General features: G+C 39.3%; 2 protein-coding genes across 10 annotated transcripts; one reads left to right on the forward strand and one right to left on the reverse strand.

Moving 5' to 3' along the window:
* The first annotated feature begins 636 nt into the window (after positions 1–636).
* On the forward strand, positions 637–4,830 carry LOC143352098 (uncharacterized). 4 transcript variants are annotated; one of them, XM_076784356.1, is made up of 8 exons: positions 637–1,285; positions 1,352–1,468; positions 1,537–1,896; positions 3,263–3,382; positions 3,486–3,586; positions 3,972–4,295; positions 4,353–4,427; positions 4,695–4,830. In XM_076784356.1, exons 2-8 carry the CDS (start codon positions 1,421–1,423, stop codon positions 4,828–4,830), a joined length of 1,164 nt encoding a protein of 387 aa, XP_076640471.1. In that variant the 5' UTR covers positions 637–1,285; positions 1,352–1,420. The 4 variants fall into 4 exon arrangements, with proteins under 4 accessions (XP_076640471.1, XP_076640469.1, XP_076640473.1 ...); XM_076784354.1 differs by having other exon boundaries at positions 637–1,468; XM_076784358.1 differs by having other exon boundaries at positions 637–1,468; positions 4,353–4,431; positions 4,695–4,793.
* Positions 4,020–13,770, reverse strand: LOC143352092 (nitric oxide-associated protein 1). Of its 6 annotated transcripts, none has more exons than XR_013081857.1 (9): positions 11,698–13,770; positions 11,402–11,561; positions 6,388–9,537; positions 5,996–6,292; positions 5,593–5,911; positions 5,256–5,473; positions 4,975–5,169; positions 4,233–4,377; positions 4,020–4,148 (listed from the first exon to the last, which is right to left on the reverse strand). XR_013081857.1 is itself a non-coding variant. In XM_076784338.1 (8 exons), the coding sequence occupies exons 4-8, from the start codon at positions 7,610–7,612 to the stop codon at positions 4,991–4,993; spliced, it is 2,238 nt and encodes a 745-aa protein (XP_076640453.1). In that variant the 5' UTR covers positions 7,613–8,474; positions 9,336–9,537; positions 11,402–11,561; positions 11,698–13,770; the 3' UTR covers positions 4,973–4,990. The 6 variants fall into 6 exon arrangements, 4 of the variants coding, with proteins under 4 accessions (XP_076640453.1, XP_076640451.1, XP_076640449.1 ...); XR_013081856.1 differs by having other exon boundaries at positions 4,233–4,415; XM_076784338.1 differs by lacking the exons at positions 4,020–4,148; positions 4,233–4,377 and having other exon boundaries at positions 4,973–5,169; positions 6,388–8,474; positions 9,336–9,537.
* Between the last annotated feature and the right edge of the window lie 3,125 nt (positions 13,771–16,895).

The following is a 16,895-nucleotide window of genomic DNA, read 5'->3' on the forward strand; positions in this document are numbered from 1 at the left end:
AACTATCCTTGACTCTTGCCAAAGGTCTGTACTATATTCTTCGATTCTAAAAGTTCATATTTTAATCCCAGAAAAGGAGTTATTAATGAATAATCAAGGTAAGTAGTGTGTATCAGGAGTAGGAGGAGTGGGGGTAGCTGTACTCCGTTTTTAGTTCAAATCCTGTTCTTAGATGGCGATACTATACGATTGCACCAAATCGTGGGGGGCGAGAGGGGATTTGTACTCCACCTTTAGTACGAAACCCGTTCTTAGATGGCGATACTATACGTCGTCACCAAATCGTGGGGGGCGAGAGGGGGTTGTACTCCGGTAGTACGAATCCCTGATACTAGATGGCGATACTATGTCACTTTTTAGCGCAATATTTAAATAAGCTTATCATTTATTAATTACATTAAATAATGTATAGAGAAGTGGTTGAACAACTTAAATACATTCGAATAATGTTTTTAACGTTAGAATTTATAAAAATTAAGGAATTAATGGGATAGGTAAAGGAGAATGTAAATAAAAAGCACGGAAAATATGGATTATGGTTTTGATTGTTTATTAATATAAGTATAAGGATTATTTTACACAAATATCAATTGTAAATCGAATTTTCTCTGCATTGTATGACTGTTCTTTAAGGATTTTGTAGCCTCAGATAACAATTGCCTGAAAGCAACGTCAGCTTCTGTATTTCTGTAAAAAGAATTTTCCATCATTTTATTTTCGTTATAGTAATTGTGTTACGTGTTCCTGCATAGGTCGAAAACTAGAAATGCCTGGGCAGTTGAGATTCGAAACCGTCTGCCCTTGATGCAAGATCGGATTTCAGTTATTTCGAGAGCGAGAAGAAAAGCCTCACATTTCTTTTCTCTCTCAATTCCCTCGAGATGGTCCGAAGTACCGTTCGTGCTCATTTAGGGCAGTTTCGGAGAGTCGAGAAAGAGGACGAGTTTCAGTTTGTGTTTGTCGACTCTCCAAACTCTACGAGACGAGTTAGTTGAGAAAAACAAAATGCTCGACGTGGTTGAGGTCGTAGTCAATGGCTGCCAAATCACACTTACGAGTCGCATTTACGTTGGTTTTCGTTTCCTGGACTCGTCTCGTCGACTCGAGTATAGAATAGTCTGCAAAAGTGGAATAAAAAGTTCCCAGTGCATCCAGGGCTCAGTCTCCTAACGCTGCCATCGATTGAAGCGATCGTCGGGATAATTCAATATCGATGTTGTGCCGTTGCCGTTTCCTGGCAACAGCCGCAACGATTGTGTCACGCGTCAAGATGGAATAGAGCTTCGTAGCGTGCGTACGTTCGCGTTAAACACGGGACTCATTCCGATTGTCTCGTCCGTTCGTCCGACAGTGAACGAAACGAAGAAAATGATAACGGGGAAACGATAGCGGCGAGCTGCAGTGATTGTCGGCAACAATTATGGCGGGAAGAGGTTTCTGCGTCAAAGTACAATTGGATCTGCACGCCGTACATATCGCGATTGTGTTCGTCGACCAAGAAGCTACCAAGCACAGTTTAATCGAACGTTATTTCAGATAACGTGTCCCGGTGTATGGCTGTGCCCTAACGGCAATGCAGCTTTGCGAATAACCAGCCTCGGTTCTACCCTACAATCTCACAGAGTATCACCGATTTTTCCATTATTATTTCACAACGAGTTTAACTTTAAGAAAACTTTCACACGGCTGGCTGCTTTGACAGAGTTGCAACGGAATTTGGAGAAGGAGTCTCTCTACGCGGAATTGATACAGTGGCTTAGCCCGTGTAACCAGATTATCGTGTTGGCTACGTTCGAAACAAATTTGTCGGATGTCTTATACCCAGTGTCACACTATAAAGGTTTAATGCCAGGCGTGGACGTAGACTTGCTCATGGATCCGACTAAATATTTTCCCGTTAGTATACACCGGAGTCTCGATGATCCGTGTTACGCATTCTCCGACATACGTATCGATCAAACGGGGAGATTACGACCTCCGGGGCCCCAACTTTGAACGTTAAATTTGTGTTCTTGGGGTCATTCTAAGCAAAAAATATATATAGAGTATTCGGCCATTCCTGGGAAAAATTTTAATGAGGGATTCTAGAGGCCAAAATAAGACGAAAATCAAGAATACCAATTTCTTGATAGAGGCTTCGTTAAAAAGTTATTAAAAATTTCAAATCGTTCTGGAAAAATTATTTTCTGGTGCGGGGATCAATTACAATCATTTTTGGTCATTACACACACCTCCGAAATCCTACCCAGTTTCGAGAAAAAAATTCGAGAAGCTGTGAAATTTTTCAGTGAAAAAAAAAATTTCAAATCGTTCTAAAAAAATTATTTTTGATTCCAGTGATCAATTACAATCATTTTTGGTCATTACACATACCCCCGAAATCCTACGCACTTTCAAGAAAAAAATTCCTTACCGAAAATCTAACTTCTGGCCAGAAATCGTTCCCTGAAATTTCATGCGAAACTTTAAAACACCATAACTCCCGAACGGATTGGACGATTTTAATGTTTAAAAAAGCAAACTACGCGTATTTTAGTGTAGAATATGTAAAAATCGCAAAAATACTCGAAAATTTATTCCTTGACTCCGCAAAATGAGAAAAACCCCATAAAAATGGTCCAATTTTCAAACAGCCATAACTTCTACAATTGTGAATATATTTCAATGAAACTTTTTTCTGCAATAGAGCCCATGGTTACCTACAAAAAAGTATTAGACAACTTTTCTGTAGGGCGTCAAACAAAATTACTAAAAATAAAAAATGAATTTTTAAGAAAAATTGACAGGGGGTAGGTGCCTAAATTTTTCGGCGAAAAAAAAAATTTCAAATCGTTCTAAAAAAATTACTTTTGGCTGCAGGGGTCAATCACAATCATTTTTGGTGAACAGTCATACCCCTGAAATTCCGTTTCGAATCTAGATTATCTTTACACGCGTAACGTTGTCGGCGGTATCGTTGCTATCGATTTTTACCGATTAAATAATACAAATAAACATCGTTTGAAGCAGAGCAAAGATGCCTACGAAGAAGTAACGGTAAATCATCGGAAACGAAACGACCAAGAGCCCCGTGACATCTTCCGAAGATTAAACAAATAATCTTATCTAAGTGGCGAAACGTAGCATCCAAGTTTCATCCAGATAGTTGGAGGTTGCCTCGGTGGCGCCGCTTACCTCGGATCATCGAGACTCGTGTTCGTTACGCTCGCAATTTATTTATTTATATATTCGATTATTTCCCACTAATCGACGTTCAATTTAGGGCATTATAGCGCCTAAAATTGAAATCTCGACGAAAACTGTGATAGAAGAGGTATCGGATGCTTGCGACGTCAACATCGACAGAGCGTACGTGATCAATCCAAAGACTATCAACTCCAAGGTAATGGATCGCGCGCACACGAGACAATAGTACATAATTTTATAGTATAATTAGTACAACTAATGAATTTCATTCGATCGAACGTAGTCTTTTTTTATTTTAGAGAACATCGTGCGTTCATAGGAAGCGACCAGTCAAGGGTATCATCAGACAAAGAAGAGTTTGTCACAGTCGAGCAAAGCCTCGAGTTCAGAAGTGTAGAGCGTAAGTATCGATGGTACTATTCAGTGATGACTTGATGGCTAGGCACGCTGATTGCCCGTAGCGTAACAGCGACGCCTGCTCTCACACGCATTGTCATTATTGACTGAGCCGCTCACAACTACAATTCCAACGCATGACAAAGTAGAATAGGACAAGCTGAGAGGCATTGGCGTGTAATCGTATGCTCAAAATACTAACCGTGAATAGGAGAAAAATGTATCTCTCGTGGTTATGGAGACCCTACTACCTCCAATAGAGCCTCTCCAGTGGGAATAAGGCGGCGTTTAGTTTGTAGATGCCTAGCCAACAAGTCATCACTGGATAGTAGTTGATAAAACGTCTTCGTACGAGCCATTGAAATGGTGAAGCGTGTTCGCATTTTCAGCGAAAAGTATCGTGGCGAGTCGAGCAACGTAGAATTCGCATGTCCGAACCAGCAGTCTCGAATCAACGAATGTTATCATCCGATGAGTAAAATCCATCGTGGAGATACCACCATTTGTGGAGAGGCGCACATGTTCGACAGTTGTCCCGTTTGCATGAAGTACAAATGTTACTTTTCCTGCGAATGCAACGATGAACGCAAACAGATCTCGGACCCCGTCGAATCTTTAGCATCATCCAACGTCGAGAATTTTTACAGTACCTGTCCGTGTTGTGGTCGCGGTGCTCTGGACGATAGTCTTGTTTCGCGCGAGGCGATATCCACGTGAGTTTACCATCGAACGCTTATTACTTTTCAAATGTTATCAACTTCTTCCTACAGAACGCAGCCAAGGAGTATCAACTACCTTCGGAAGAACGAAAAATTCAATTACCCGGGAAAGGACTGCAAAGAGAAGTAGGTACATAATAATAAAAAGCTTTATGTTTACAAATACTTGTAACTAAATTATGTTTAAGGCATAGAGAAGAATAAAAACTATCATGTGCATATCACGTGATACTGTATACGTTAAGTAAATTAAAAGTAGCCTGATTTATGTTGTTCGAGTAATTCTAATCGGAAGATTCTGAAGAAATTAACCGTGCATTACTGTGTAGTAGGTTTCGTCCTAATGTCCGTGAAATTCTGTAGAGTTAACTGACAAACGAAACGAAACGTTAGTATTTCAGAATGCGATGTTTATACGCAAGATCAAATCGAGGCGAGTCAAGGTTTTTACAAAAATTTGGAACGGTTCTACAAACGAATGTATAAGCAGGCAAAACTTCGCGCACAGGAAGCCGAAGAGCGAACGTGATTGCAACGTGAATCGACCGATCGATAAATTAAATGAAACATTTTCGTAACATTATCGATGAACAGTAAATGTAATATTTACAAAAACGAATAAACTGGCGAAATGTACGAAAAGATGATCGTCGCTTTTCACATACATACGTACAGATGTTAGGGCGATTTTATTTAACGTAAACTTTTCGTCCGAAAGTATACATAGGAGTTCCCTGTATTTTTGCACCACGAAGTGTCACGGATTTTTTCAATAACGCTGGAGACCTTAAATATATACCACGGCCTTCGGGCGTCCATGCATTTAAAGTAACGTTTTGGTTTTCTTGAGCCGTGATCGCGATCCAACCTAAACAATTAAACGGCAAAGCTATTTCTTCTCCTTCCACGGTAAAATCCTTAACTGTATATTTGAATTCTAAATTATCACGTTACCTATGCTTGATAAAACAATGTCAGCGACAGATTCATACTTGTTGACGCCTGTGAGTTTCATTTCTTTCGACTTCAATTTCGGCCATGTTTTCAATCTTTCGGGATCGTTCGTAGGCACAACGAAAGCTTCGGTTTCTAAAAGCTGATTGTAAACGTCGTCCGCGTCATCGGTGTAACACATCGTAATAGGTAGCTTTCTACTCGTAAAGAGTGTACACCTATTTTAAAAGAGTGTACACAGGTTCGATGAAACAATTGCGTGGGTTTTTGTATACAAATATTAATATGATGTAGTATCTGGTTGGACCTATAGGTAATATTAATACAAATTAAATACCGTATGTAAAGATCTCCCTCCACAAAGTCCAGTCTTCCCATGCCAGCCACAAATACGGTTTCTTTCGGCCTAAAAATGAATGTTCTCGGCGTTATGATTGTTTCCGGCAAGGTTGCCAACAGTTCATCGGTCGTTAATAAGTCCAATATCTGATCCTGCTGAATAGTACCGGGCGTATCGTAACACCAACGACTCTGACTATATTCTGGTAGAGATTCGTCTAAACAAAGTTTTCTTTCCATGAACTTGTGCGACACTTCCGAGAAAGAATCGGCTTTTTCAACGTTCGATCTTCCGCTAAACGTCCTGCCGATATACCCTGCATAAGACCGTACATAAAAAGAAACTTTTAATAATAATCCAAAGTCTATCAACGAGAGTTATAATTCTAAATTACAAGTACCTTCCAACGTCGCGTAATTCATTTTCTTTGTGTCTTTAAACTGATCATTTTTGTAGCTTGATTCTATCTGTTTGTAAATTTGTTCCTTCTCAAGCCTTAGCGTTCTTGCTACACGCTTCTTATTGGTTGGATTTAAAATGGGAAATTTCAGTAAATTTAACGTCGTTCCTGGCCAAGGAGAAATCGTGGCACGTTGTATAAGGTCAATGGCTTGTACTTTACAGTAATCGGAGTTTAATAAAGTATTGAACATGGAAGATTTCCCGACGTTCGTACACCCAACCATGTAAACGTCTCCTAAAATGTAAATAATTTTATACATAAAATTTAAAAATTCTTCATATTAAAACGATAACTAAAACTTTTTAACATTCCAGTTATACTCTATGCACCTTTGTGCCGCCATTTCGATTGTAATTTACTTATTAACTCCTCTATGCCGAATCCAGTCTTCGCGGACGTTAGTTCAACGTGCGTAATATTTGCTCTATTTACGCCGGTTATATCGATTACCGAATTTAATAACTGGTTCTTAACATTGTCAAAGAATTGCAAAGAATCTCTTGGCAACAAATCAACTTTATTCCCAACTAGAAATATGGGTGTAAAAGGGTGCAAAATACTCTTTAAATTGGGCCAAATACTGCAAGGAAAATCTGTCAAATCGACTATTAAGAGAATTGCACATTTTTTTCTTTTTATTATGCTTAAGAGTTTTGGATAATCTTCTATGGATACTTTCACTTCCAAGGCAGCATTATAAAATTTTAGAAAATGACATCTTTGACAAATTGTTGCTTTCAAATCTTCATTGTCTCTGTGCAAGATTAATTCTGATGGTAAATATCCAGGAATTGCAGGGTCTTTGCAATGTAATAAAGCACCGCAACCACCGCATGGAACAGAAGTAACCTGGGAAGATGGATCCGGTGTTCCATAATTTTTATACCAATCCGTATCTCCTGAAACTTCATACTGTTCATCATACTGTTCATAATCAGACATCCAAGTTGATGGAACTTTCCACAACTCTCCTTTTGGTAATGTATTGCTAGTAACATGTTCTATATGATCTTCCAAAGTAAGTTCATTACTGCTTTCTACGGTATTTCTCTTTGTCTCCAAATAGTTTTCATACATATCTTTATACTTTTTGTTTAATGTTTCCCCTGTATCATTTTCCAACATTATATTAGTAGTTTTGTATGTATCTAATCTTGAATATGGCATATGTACAGGTTTCCAATTTTTTGTTTCTGTGTTTGTACACTCTTCTTCTTGTTCCATCATTGTTTCCTGCCCCTCTTCCCTGACTACATTATGCAATAAGGTACTATATACTGGTTTGTGAGCCAACTCTCTATACATTTGATATTTCTTATATGCATGCTGCCGTTTTTCCTTCAATTTTTGTTCTTTATACGATGTATTCAGATTTGTGAAGTCCAAATGATCGCAATACAACAATTTATTTCGTAGAGCGACAACCTTTGGATCTGGTTTAAAAACAGCGCGCTTGTACAAGACTTTATAATCGGAATAATGCAATTCCAAATTACGATGAATACCCTGAGCACTCTGTTGCGACAACCAAAATCTGATTCTTGAAATCAGCATAACGAGTCATATAATAACAACGGAAATGTGTCAATTCAAATCTGTTTTATATAAAAATTTGTATAAAAAGATCGTAGATCGAAAGTACCGACTTTTCAACTTATACATAACCTACAAATAATATTTCCATGCTACATTAGTATGCACGTGAAGTTGACTCGAGTTGGCTACAGTTTCGACAAAGAGTATATAGGTACATAGATTCGAAGTTCTTACTAGATCTTGTCTCTTTAAAATAATTATGATTCGACTCTTCGAATTTACCAAATCTAACAGTAGTTGGAACGATTTTGAAAATAACTGTTTCAAACTGTTATACATCAGTTTTGAATTGAAACAGTTATCCGAATCGAAAAAATGTAACTGATTTTAACCTCTGGAATCTAGTATCTAAGTTTCGTCTCTATTCTATTATCGTCCAAGGAGTATTGCATAGAAAGAGTCTATGAGCTCAATTAGACTCTCAAAAGAGCTCTTGTAAATACATCCATGATAATATGCAAACTACTGCCATGAAATTCATTTAAAATTCGTTGTACTATTCGTCGAACTGAATAAACACGCTCGAATTAAGCACTCAGTGCGCAATAAATATGTAAATATTTTGATCAGAGGACAAATAGAGAAATTGATGACGAGCATGGTCGTACTTTGCCAACTAGAGTCAGATTTCGTATCACGATGGAATCTCGTCGCTTCCATTCGTCTATGGTTTCATCGATACACGTTTCAACAAGCATTATATGTAAAATATTACATTTTTGTAGTATAGTAAATAGCTACATACATACGTAGGCAGGCAGTTCGTTGCTTGTAATCGTTATTCTCAATGATAGAAGGATAAAGAAGGAATGTTCGTCAACTAAGAAAACATTGAGGTTGGTCAGAACTTGGCGTGTGCGGTTTGTAGCATGTTTCATGGATATGTCGCATACTTATATATTTTTTACGAAAAATGGAAACGAAAGAAGAGCAACGAGGTTTTCGTGCTGTAAAAATATTTATTGCAATCGTAATTGTCGACTGGCTGTTTACGAGGGGAAAGGTCGCAATTGCCGAAGGGTTTGAAACACGCGTGGACCAGCTGTTCCTTCGAACGACAGATAAAAGAATGGTTGTAAAGGTCGGATTGTAAATTTGACCGATTCGACGAAACGCGAAGCGATCTGACGAACACGTGGCCGTGTTCCACTTGGAAAACTTTTTTGCGTGTGCGTGTATGTACGTGTTCTTACAGAATATCTTTTCTATCGCTCGACTCTCGAGAAAGAACAGCCAACGCAAGGCTGGAAAGAAATGGAACGATCGACGGGGCAAAGGGTCGCTAAAGGAGGGGCTCCGTGCTCGCTAAGACATTTTCCAGAAACGTTTACGCGTCAGTCCGAATACGTTTCTTCCGGAATAAAAGAACGCACGACTGTTTTTACGATCGAGTCAAAATAACGCAAACTTTCTAACTGCTTCACAGCGTTAGACATTCTTACCACAGTCGACACACGTTTGCTTCCTCTTTGCCAAATATTCTGTTATACAACTACTATCGAAACTCTTTAAAACGTTAAAAAGTCTCGAGCTTTCGGGCCCGCAAAAGACAATTGGAATGAATCGACGCGATAACTTGCACGGCAAGCGAGGACGTTAGCATCGCGGAACAAACGAACACGTTCGTGATGTGGAGGAGAAAGGAACGCGTAGTCGCGAACCGACATAAAACTATACATACATCGTGTTACGATCCATCCTTGCAATGATTCCCTTACATTTTTGTGTAGACTACCGATAGATTCTACCATCGATCGAACGGCGAAACGTATCGAAACGAAGATTCGAGGAGCTATTCGTTCCCTTCCTATAGAACGACTTTGACTCCCTGGAGGTGGTCACGGTCGCGTTGTAACACGCCCTCTTTGGATGACGCAACGAATCTGTTGGAAACAAGACGAGCCTCCGGTTAATCTTAAATATACATAAAAGGAAAATAAAGCTAGACTATTTCCCGAAAGTATATATGTACATGTAGTATCGTGAGAACGACTCGTTCGGCGAGAACGAAGGCTAGCATGGAAGATATTTATAACGATACGTTAAGCATGGGATTCGTGCCAAACGTATAAATGCGATTTGGACCCATTTCGCGGACGAAAACGACAATTTGCCACACCTTGTTGCACGGCGAACCGGCAAAAGAAAAGAAATGTCAAGTCTTCTATTTTTGTCGATAATTTCGCAACGACGCGACAGTGGTTAATTTCGCGTTTGCTCGATTCGATTCGTTTCCTTACCGAATTCGCATAGGGCGTAAAGTAAGATGAATCTTGGGAAGATATTGATCCGATTGAAAGCGTTTATTCACCAGTTTTTATTAATACTTCCTGCACTCGGACCGGTATATTTTTAACATCTATAGTTTTGAACAAAACAACTTACCACGCTTTAGATGACTCACCTGTTTATCATGCCTTGCTCTATGCGTTAATTAATTAATTGCGTACTGTACCGGCATACAGAAATTACACAATAAGAAGTGTTTATCCTAATAGATCGTAAACAGCGATCGGAATGAATCGTTTGATAGTGCTACCGTTATTTCTAACATGTTATTCTCCTATAGTCGCAAAGGCATTAGCATAGTTATTTCGAAACGTAGTTTCATCGCCTTCCTGACTCTATCATAGAGAAAGAAACATTGGTAAGGGCTGCGCGAGCAATAGGAAGCCGTAGAATGTACGCGTCTAACAATAACAGTGGAGGCGTGACACCGATGCCAATGGAATAAAGCAATCCGGGTAGAAGGAACGATATCGCGTCTTTCGAATATTCGACTTTGGCGGGAATCCCGAACGAATTGCAGTTCGAACGATATTTGCAACAACGAAGCGATACATACATTTTGACAATATCTGTAGATGTGTATAGGTTACAAAGTCTGACATAGGTATATTTGTATCCGCAGCTGTGCGCGTGGTAACGCCTTGTTATCTACGCGCATAATAATATTGTGTACGCGACGGGACAATTTATGCGTTGTAGATACGTGTTTACGAAAGGCGAACGTGCCAACTCGCACTTCTGTCCTTCCACCTGTGTACGTATGTGTTTACTCGTCTAAGCGACCGAAATTGCGCGACTAGAAGCTCGCCTTTTGCGCCTTTACTCGACTCTCGACATCGTTTTATCAATTCCCAAATTGACAACGTTTTGACTAATTCCAAGTGACTCGATACTTACGACCGGCAACGTACGCCATTACGTATGTACTTAAAGACGGAACAAACGATGCTGTCCATGCTAGCGCAGCTGCGTGAAAGGTGCAAGGCTTCCTACCGGTGAAATGAGATTGGTGACGCATATTCTATCAATCGGGAGTAGAAACGGCTTCGTGCCTTACGTATGGTATGCGTCTGTCGTAGCATGGACGGAATCGTTGAACCTGACGTATACGTTACGTACACAAGTATTAGGTTATAGGTTAGGTTATGGATTAGTTTAGATTATAGGTTAGGTTATAGGTTTGTCGATTCAAGGAATTTTCGAGAGCTCGAAATATGGGTCCTACATTTGGTTAAGACTGCACGTTAACGTCGACATATTTTAGAAACGTTTACAAGGCAGATAGTCCGACGCTATTTACTTTTTCGAGAATTTATGATTGGGTCGAGGACTGAATGAGACTTTGACGAAAGCCATACACCCTCGCAGGCGGTGGCTGATGTTTCGAGGTCGCGTAGGTATCGAGTGCATTGATTGTATATGTCGAGAGATTTTCCTCGGTAATGACTATAACCTTACTTAAAATTAGGTATTCCCTCTCGTCGAGCGGTTTATCTGTGCTTTAAACCGCATAACTCGTCACGGTGGGATAGGTTTGCTCTCGCAGGATCGCTGCAGCGGCTTGCACCAGAAACGCCTACGATAAAAATACTTGCCCTTTTGAAATTGATCGCCGTTTCTGTGGAAAATTTGATAAGAATACAAATTTTTAATTTATTCGTTCGCGAAGAAGACCCAATACTGGTGTCTGTGCTATGTACATAGAGTCGACGTATGTAAGTGAAGAAATGTAAGTCATGGTATATGGTACATACATATACATAACTGAATACCGGCGACACGCGCTGGCTGCTTTGCGGCTCGGTCGTAACTGAAAACACAAAGCCTAAAAAGTCACGCCATATACTACGTCGCAGCACCTTCGATTGCATCATGCGTCCGTAGTTCCAATTCTAACCACTACATACATAGAAACGGCTGACGCGTCTCGCGATCGCTCGACATCATTGCCCTCTAACAAAAATTTCACAGCTTCTTCTACAATTTTAAATACGTATATCCGTGGAAAATTAACTTTTATCTAGTTATAAAATAAATAAGTATCGTATTGTAACGAAATGCGATGTATGTATGATAGTATTACGGTAAATAATGTACTAGTAATAACACAATTCCATTTGATCACGATGTTATCGAAAATATGACATTCCCATCGAAACGTTACGGTGATGGGCCAAGTAATTATGTATGTACCGTTAACGACAGACAGTCACAGCTTCCTCGTAATTGATAAACGTTACTCGAACGCAACAAATCGATTCAAACGCTTTCGTCGATCGCTTCGAGACTGCCAAATTGACAATTTCACCGTGACATATTATTTAGTCGGGTTACTTTCTACACCGCGTGGAACGCTTTGAATAATGATTTCCCAACTGTATACGCAGCTGCAGATAATATCTACGGTTTATTTACGAGGTTATCGATAGCGATGCCATCGGCGTCGCACAAAGTTGTGACACAATTATAGAAACACATACTCGTGTGCGATACACCACGAAATGTATATACGTATATCTCTTTCCGGAAAATCCGTCCACCTAGTTACCTAATTAGTAACGACGATAATAATACAACAATTATACGGGTAGAACTCATTTCGCGTAGAAAAACTAAATAAACCGAAGAGACAAATACTGTCTCGAGTCATGAAACGATGACGAATCGTCATAAACGAATCGTACCATCGATTTAATCTTATCGCGATCGTTCCGAACTAAGCAAATATTTATCATTTCGATTTTACGAAAAAATCGAAACCTCGGTCAAAAGTGACTGAAAAATTAATATCTTTGAAGGGTTAGTCAGTATTACGCACTTGTTAAATTGTACGTCGCCGAAATATATCTCTTACCTAACCTAACTTCAATTATTGTAACGACGACCGATGGAAAAAGCTGCGTTCGATAGTTTTCGTCTGCAGTCGACGCCAGAAATCGTTGAATCTGTATTCCCGTAGGAATTTCTGAAAGGCGTTGAGCGACGTAGGACGATACACGGTCGGGTAAGGATTCGAAGCGGAAAGTCGGAGGCACATTCGAAATGGTCGATGCACACTACACCCTTCCTTTCGGGTCATCCAAGTTCATTGGCTCTTTTTCAGACGTGGTTCCGTCTGCTCGCGAACGTTCGTCAACCATAGTCGTCGACCTTAACGACCATTACTTCACTCTGATAGTTACAAAATCGGCTTTGCTACGACATCTATTTGGTTTCCGCCACACACGACGTTCGTGCGTATTCGCTTGATCCACATCGGGCTAGCGTTTCACCGTTCCACGATCTACTAACACTACATATAGGTACATATACATATAATATACACGTGAAAAAAACAAATGTAAAATTGTAGATGCTCCTCCAGCGCGTATGACGAGTTAACTCGAGTAATTGTTTTTACAGTAAAATTTAATTCTGGCCTGCTCTATAACGAGGTATACGTAAAATGTTGTTGGCAGCGAGAATGCTGCGCCAAAGCAACCGACTACGTATAATATTAATTCTTCTACATAGTCGAAGTAGCTTATCGCTCGTAAAGTAGAAATACACGAGCAAGACCAGCATAGAGTTATCTGCTAATAGAAACGATTCTATTGTGACCGGTCGAGTGTAAAAATGTCTTACCAAGTGCCACGTTGCACGACCAACTAACTACCTACATGCGTACATATGTAATTCCTTTCCTCCTGCCGGCTTCGATTTCTTCAGTCATTCACCGCGCGTACAGTAGATATTCTCAGAGACGAAGTTAAATTTAAATCGAAATTAGATATCGTTTCATTTAAAAATTTACTTTTATTCCGATCAATGTGTGTCAATGTATATGTATAGCCCATTCAAACCGACAATACCAAAAGATATTTCATGAACAAATCACAGACGAGGTATACGAGTAGACCTTACATCCAATGTATTTTTTTTCTCATTACATTTTTGGTAAAGAATTTTTTTCTCGAAAGTGGGTAGGATTTCGAGGATATGTCTATTCACCAAAAATGATTGTAATTGACCCTTGCAACTGAAAATAAGTTTTTTTTTTCGCATGCTAATCAGATTGGGCTACTTTCAATGCATAAGGTGTAAGATCTTCTCGTACACCTCGTGTGTGAACAAGCTTAGATAAAATTTTCCGACGGTCTGCCTTTGTGAATCGACAGTTGATTCGCAAAGTTCGATTGGCCTTGCTGTAGCCGGTGTGTGTGTGTGTGCGCGCGCGGTCGTACTCAACCGTGGGGAAGTGGTTTTAACGACATCCAGAAATAATCGTGGTGGACAAATTCTGGAGAGGTCGGTGTACGTCGGTCAAAGACCTCGACCAATTCGGAACTCACAGCTCGAATTTGCCTGCGATTCTGGTGACACGACTACGCGCGGGAAACAAATACGTCTGTGAGATTGTTCCAAGCACTTCTAACGATAATAAATATTAGGAACAACGACGAGGCTAAGTTCTGGCGTGCAATTTATTTTATGCATTCTTCGTAACCGATGGCTTCCTGCCTTTAATAAAATACAGTGTCTTCGGATATCCGGAAGCACGTGATATCTTTCCTAACACGATCTAATTATACTCCTTTGCCTTATTTGCATGATACCGTCAAGCTGTTCGTAATTAAGAATTATTCACGGTCGGTAATCAGACATAGCAAAATGTGCATCGGATGATCGTTTGAGCAGCTTCGTAATTCACATAAATTTTAAGAGGACCATCTTGGTTGGCAAATGCTTTGACACTCCTGTGACGTCTTATTTTTATTCCGACGATAACAGTGAGGTTACACAATCACAGAATATGCTTAGCGATAAAAAGATAACGCATTAAGTAATTTTATTAATTTTTTCAAATGTATTGATCCCCGTCTAGCGAATTCCGGATTCATTTGGACACGATTCAACGGATCCAAGCTAATTTGAAAGTGAAATTTTTCAGTAATAATTTATGCGGTATACATATTTCTAATTATGACTGTTAATTTTATCCGTTGACTGATGAATATCGACGCTGTTGTCGATTACTTAAAGATGTTTTCGATACAACGATAAGCGAACTCGTGACAGTAATTTATAATAAGTGTTTTTATTGCTTTATGGAGCGGCCAGAGATCGAGTAAGGTGATAAACATGGCTGTATGAGTCACCAACAACTGGAGAACGACAATAGCTTGTTAAAATTAACGAATTCCACGCTTTTGTCAGTTTCACGTGCGAAGGTTGAAGCAATTATCCAAACAAATTTTTAGCAGACATCTTTTTTAACGAACGTTTCGGTAGAATCGCGAAAGATATTCCCAGTTTGTAGGTTATGTTATATACGCGGAAGAAAACGAACCAAGGTCGAATAATCGAAAAAACTAGTCATTCTTTCGTCACGTTTCTTTGGGATTTTTAATCCAAGTAGTAGTTGTCTTAGATAAAATATACGTGAAACGATCGATTCTCCAAGTTAACCAATATCTCAGACAGTGTAAAAGAACACTTTTTAAACCAAGGTAGAAATAGTGTTAATTCGTTAAAAATGCGTACTTGGATTGTGTACAAATGTTTTTAGATTTCGTGTCTTGAAAGTACATATGTAGATGTACATTGGAGGGGAGCATTGAATCCGTCGCGAGGTCACGGCGTTTGTATGGCGCTAAACTTCCGATTCGTGAAATGGCACTGAAAACGCCGCATTTTACCAATTGAGAACCACAAATATCATTCCACCAATCGGAAGACTTTACGCCTTGCGACAGATTTAATGCTCTCGTGTGTACATTTAGTGATAAGTTGACTGGCACTTTAAAAAAGTTCTGTATCTATGTATATACTACAAAAAAAGAAATAGTTGCCGCTACTTTAACGTGCCAGCTAGTGTTCCTGATTTCTCGAGAAGCCAGAGATCGGATCGTATTTCACGAGAATTCTTAAGAAATTAAAAAAATATTGAAATATTTATTTAAGGTAATAAACCGACCGTTCTCGGAAGAGTTCTCTCTCCTTTGCTCTTCTGAAACTGAAATCGAAACTGCGCAATCCCCGTTAACACTAGCACATGTCGCCAGCCTCGCTTTACCGATTGCCACCGGAACGAAACAACACGTTTTCGACTTATCGTCGTTTTATCTACGATCTCGCTCAAAACAACTCGAGTAACTATACAACTGTTTAAGGTGCATCCGTACCTTTCAGCTCGTTGAGAAACAAGTTTTTTTTTCATTTGTTTTTCCCTTTGTAATCGTCGATATCTTTCCTTAGTTTTATTAGCTCAAGGTGTCGTTTGATTTAATTACTTTTATATCTAGATCTAGCATTTTGTTTTCGCGATGAATCGTTAAGGAGGAATGTTTTGAAAGTGGTAAAAGAGTTACGCGAATCAATGGATATTGTAAGAAAGTATTAGTTTACCGAACATGATCGAGCGACTGCTGCCACGTACAGAAACCGGTTTGCGCTCGTTACTTTGTACGATCAAACGATGTCCTTTAAATTTTCTGTTTAGACGAGAAATCTCCAATTCTCACGGCAGTAATGCTGACTCGAGCTGGTCGAAGCTAAAAATAGTATGGTTCCTGGAACCGTACAACTGCATTAAAAGTAAATACAAAAGTAAAACGTCAGCTTGCTATTAAAAAGATATACGAAAACGTCCAAAACATTGAACATCGAAACATTTTTTCGTCCTGTAATCGGACGTTGATCTATCGTTAATCTGATGCATTATTGTAATCGTCGTTCGTGCTCGACTATGACGTCGATGATGCAACCGACGATAGCGGTTTCATTGTGAACGTAAACTCGTCTATACAGCATCGATATCTACATACCGTGTAAAAATTAAAGTCACGATTATAAATGAGACGAGAGCCAAAAATAGTTTCGATTAATCAATTTGTCATTGCTCAAGAAAATATTTAATTACAATTGAACAAAGCGTTCACCCTTATATCGTCCATAAATAGGAACGCGTATT

The sequence above is a fragment of the Colletes latitarsis genome, chromosome 3 (assembly GCF_051014445.1).
Source record: "Colletes latitarsis isolate SP2378_abdomen chromosome 3, iyColLati1, whole genome shotgun sequence".
NCBI classification, from domain to species: domain Eukaryota; kingdom Metazoa; phylum Arthropoda; class Insecta; order Hymenoptera; family Colletidae; genus Colletes; species Colletes latitarsis.

Coding starts and splice junctions, on each gene's coding strand:
- LOC143352098 (XM_076784354.1), top strand. CDS start 1,421: ATGGCGGGAAGAGGTTTCTGCGTCAAAGTACAATTGGATCTGCACGCC. Junction 1,469..1,536: donor TACAATTGGATCTGCACGCC/GTACATATCGCG, acceptor ACGTTATTTCAG/ATAACGTGTCCCGGTGTATG. Junction 3,587..3,971: donor CGAGTTCAGAAGTGTAGAGC/GTAAGTATCGAT, acceptor TCGCATTTTCAG/CGAAAAGTATCGTGGCGAGT.
- LOC143352092 (XM_076784338.1), bottom strand. CDS start 7,612: ATGCTGATTTCAAGAATCAGATTTTGGTTGTCGCAACAGAGTGCTCAG. Junction 6,293..6,387: donor ATCGAAATGGCGGCACAAAG/GTGCATAGAGTA, acceptor TTTACATTTTAG/GAGACGTTTACATGGTTGGG. Junction 5,912..5,995: donor GAATTACGCGACGTTGGAAG/GTACTTGTAATT, acceptor GGTCTTATGCAG/GGTATATCGGCAGGACGTTT.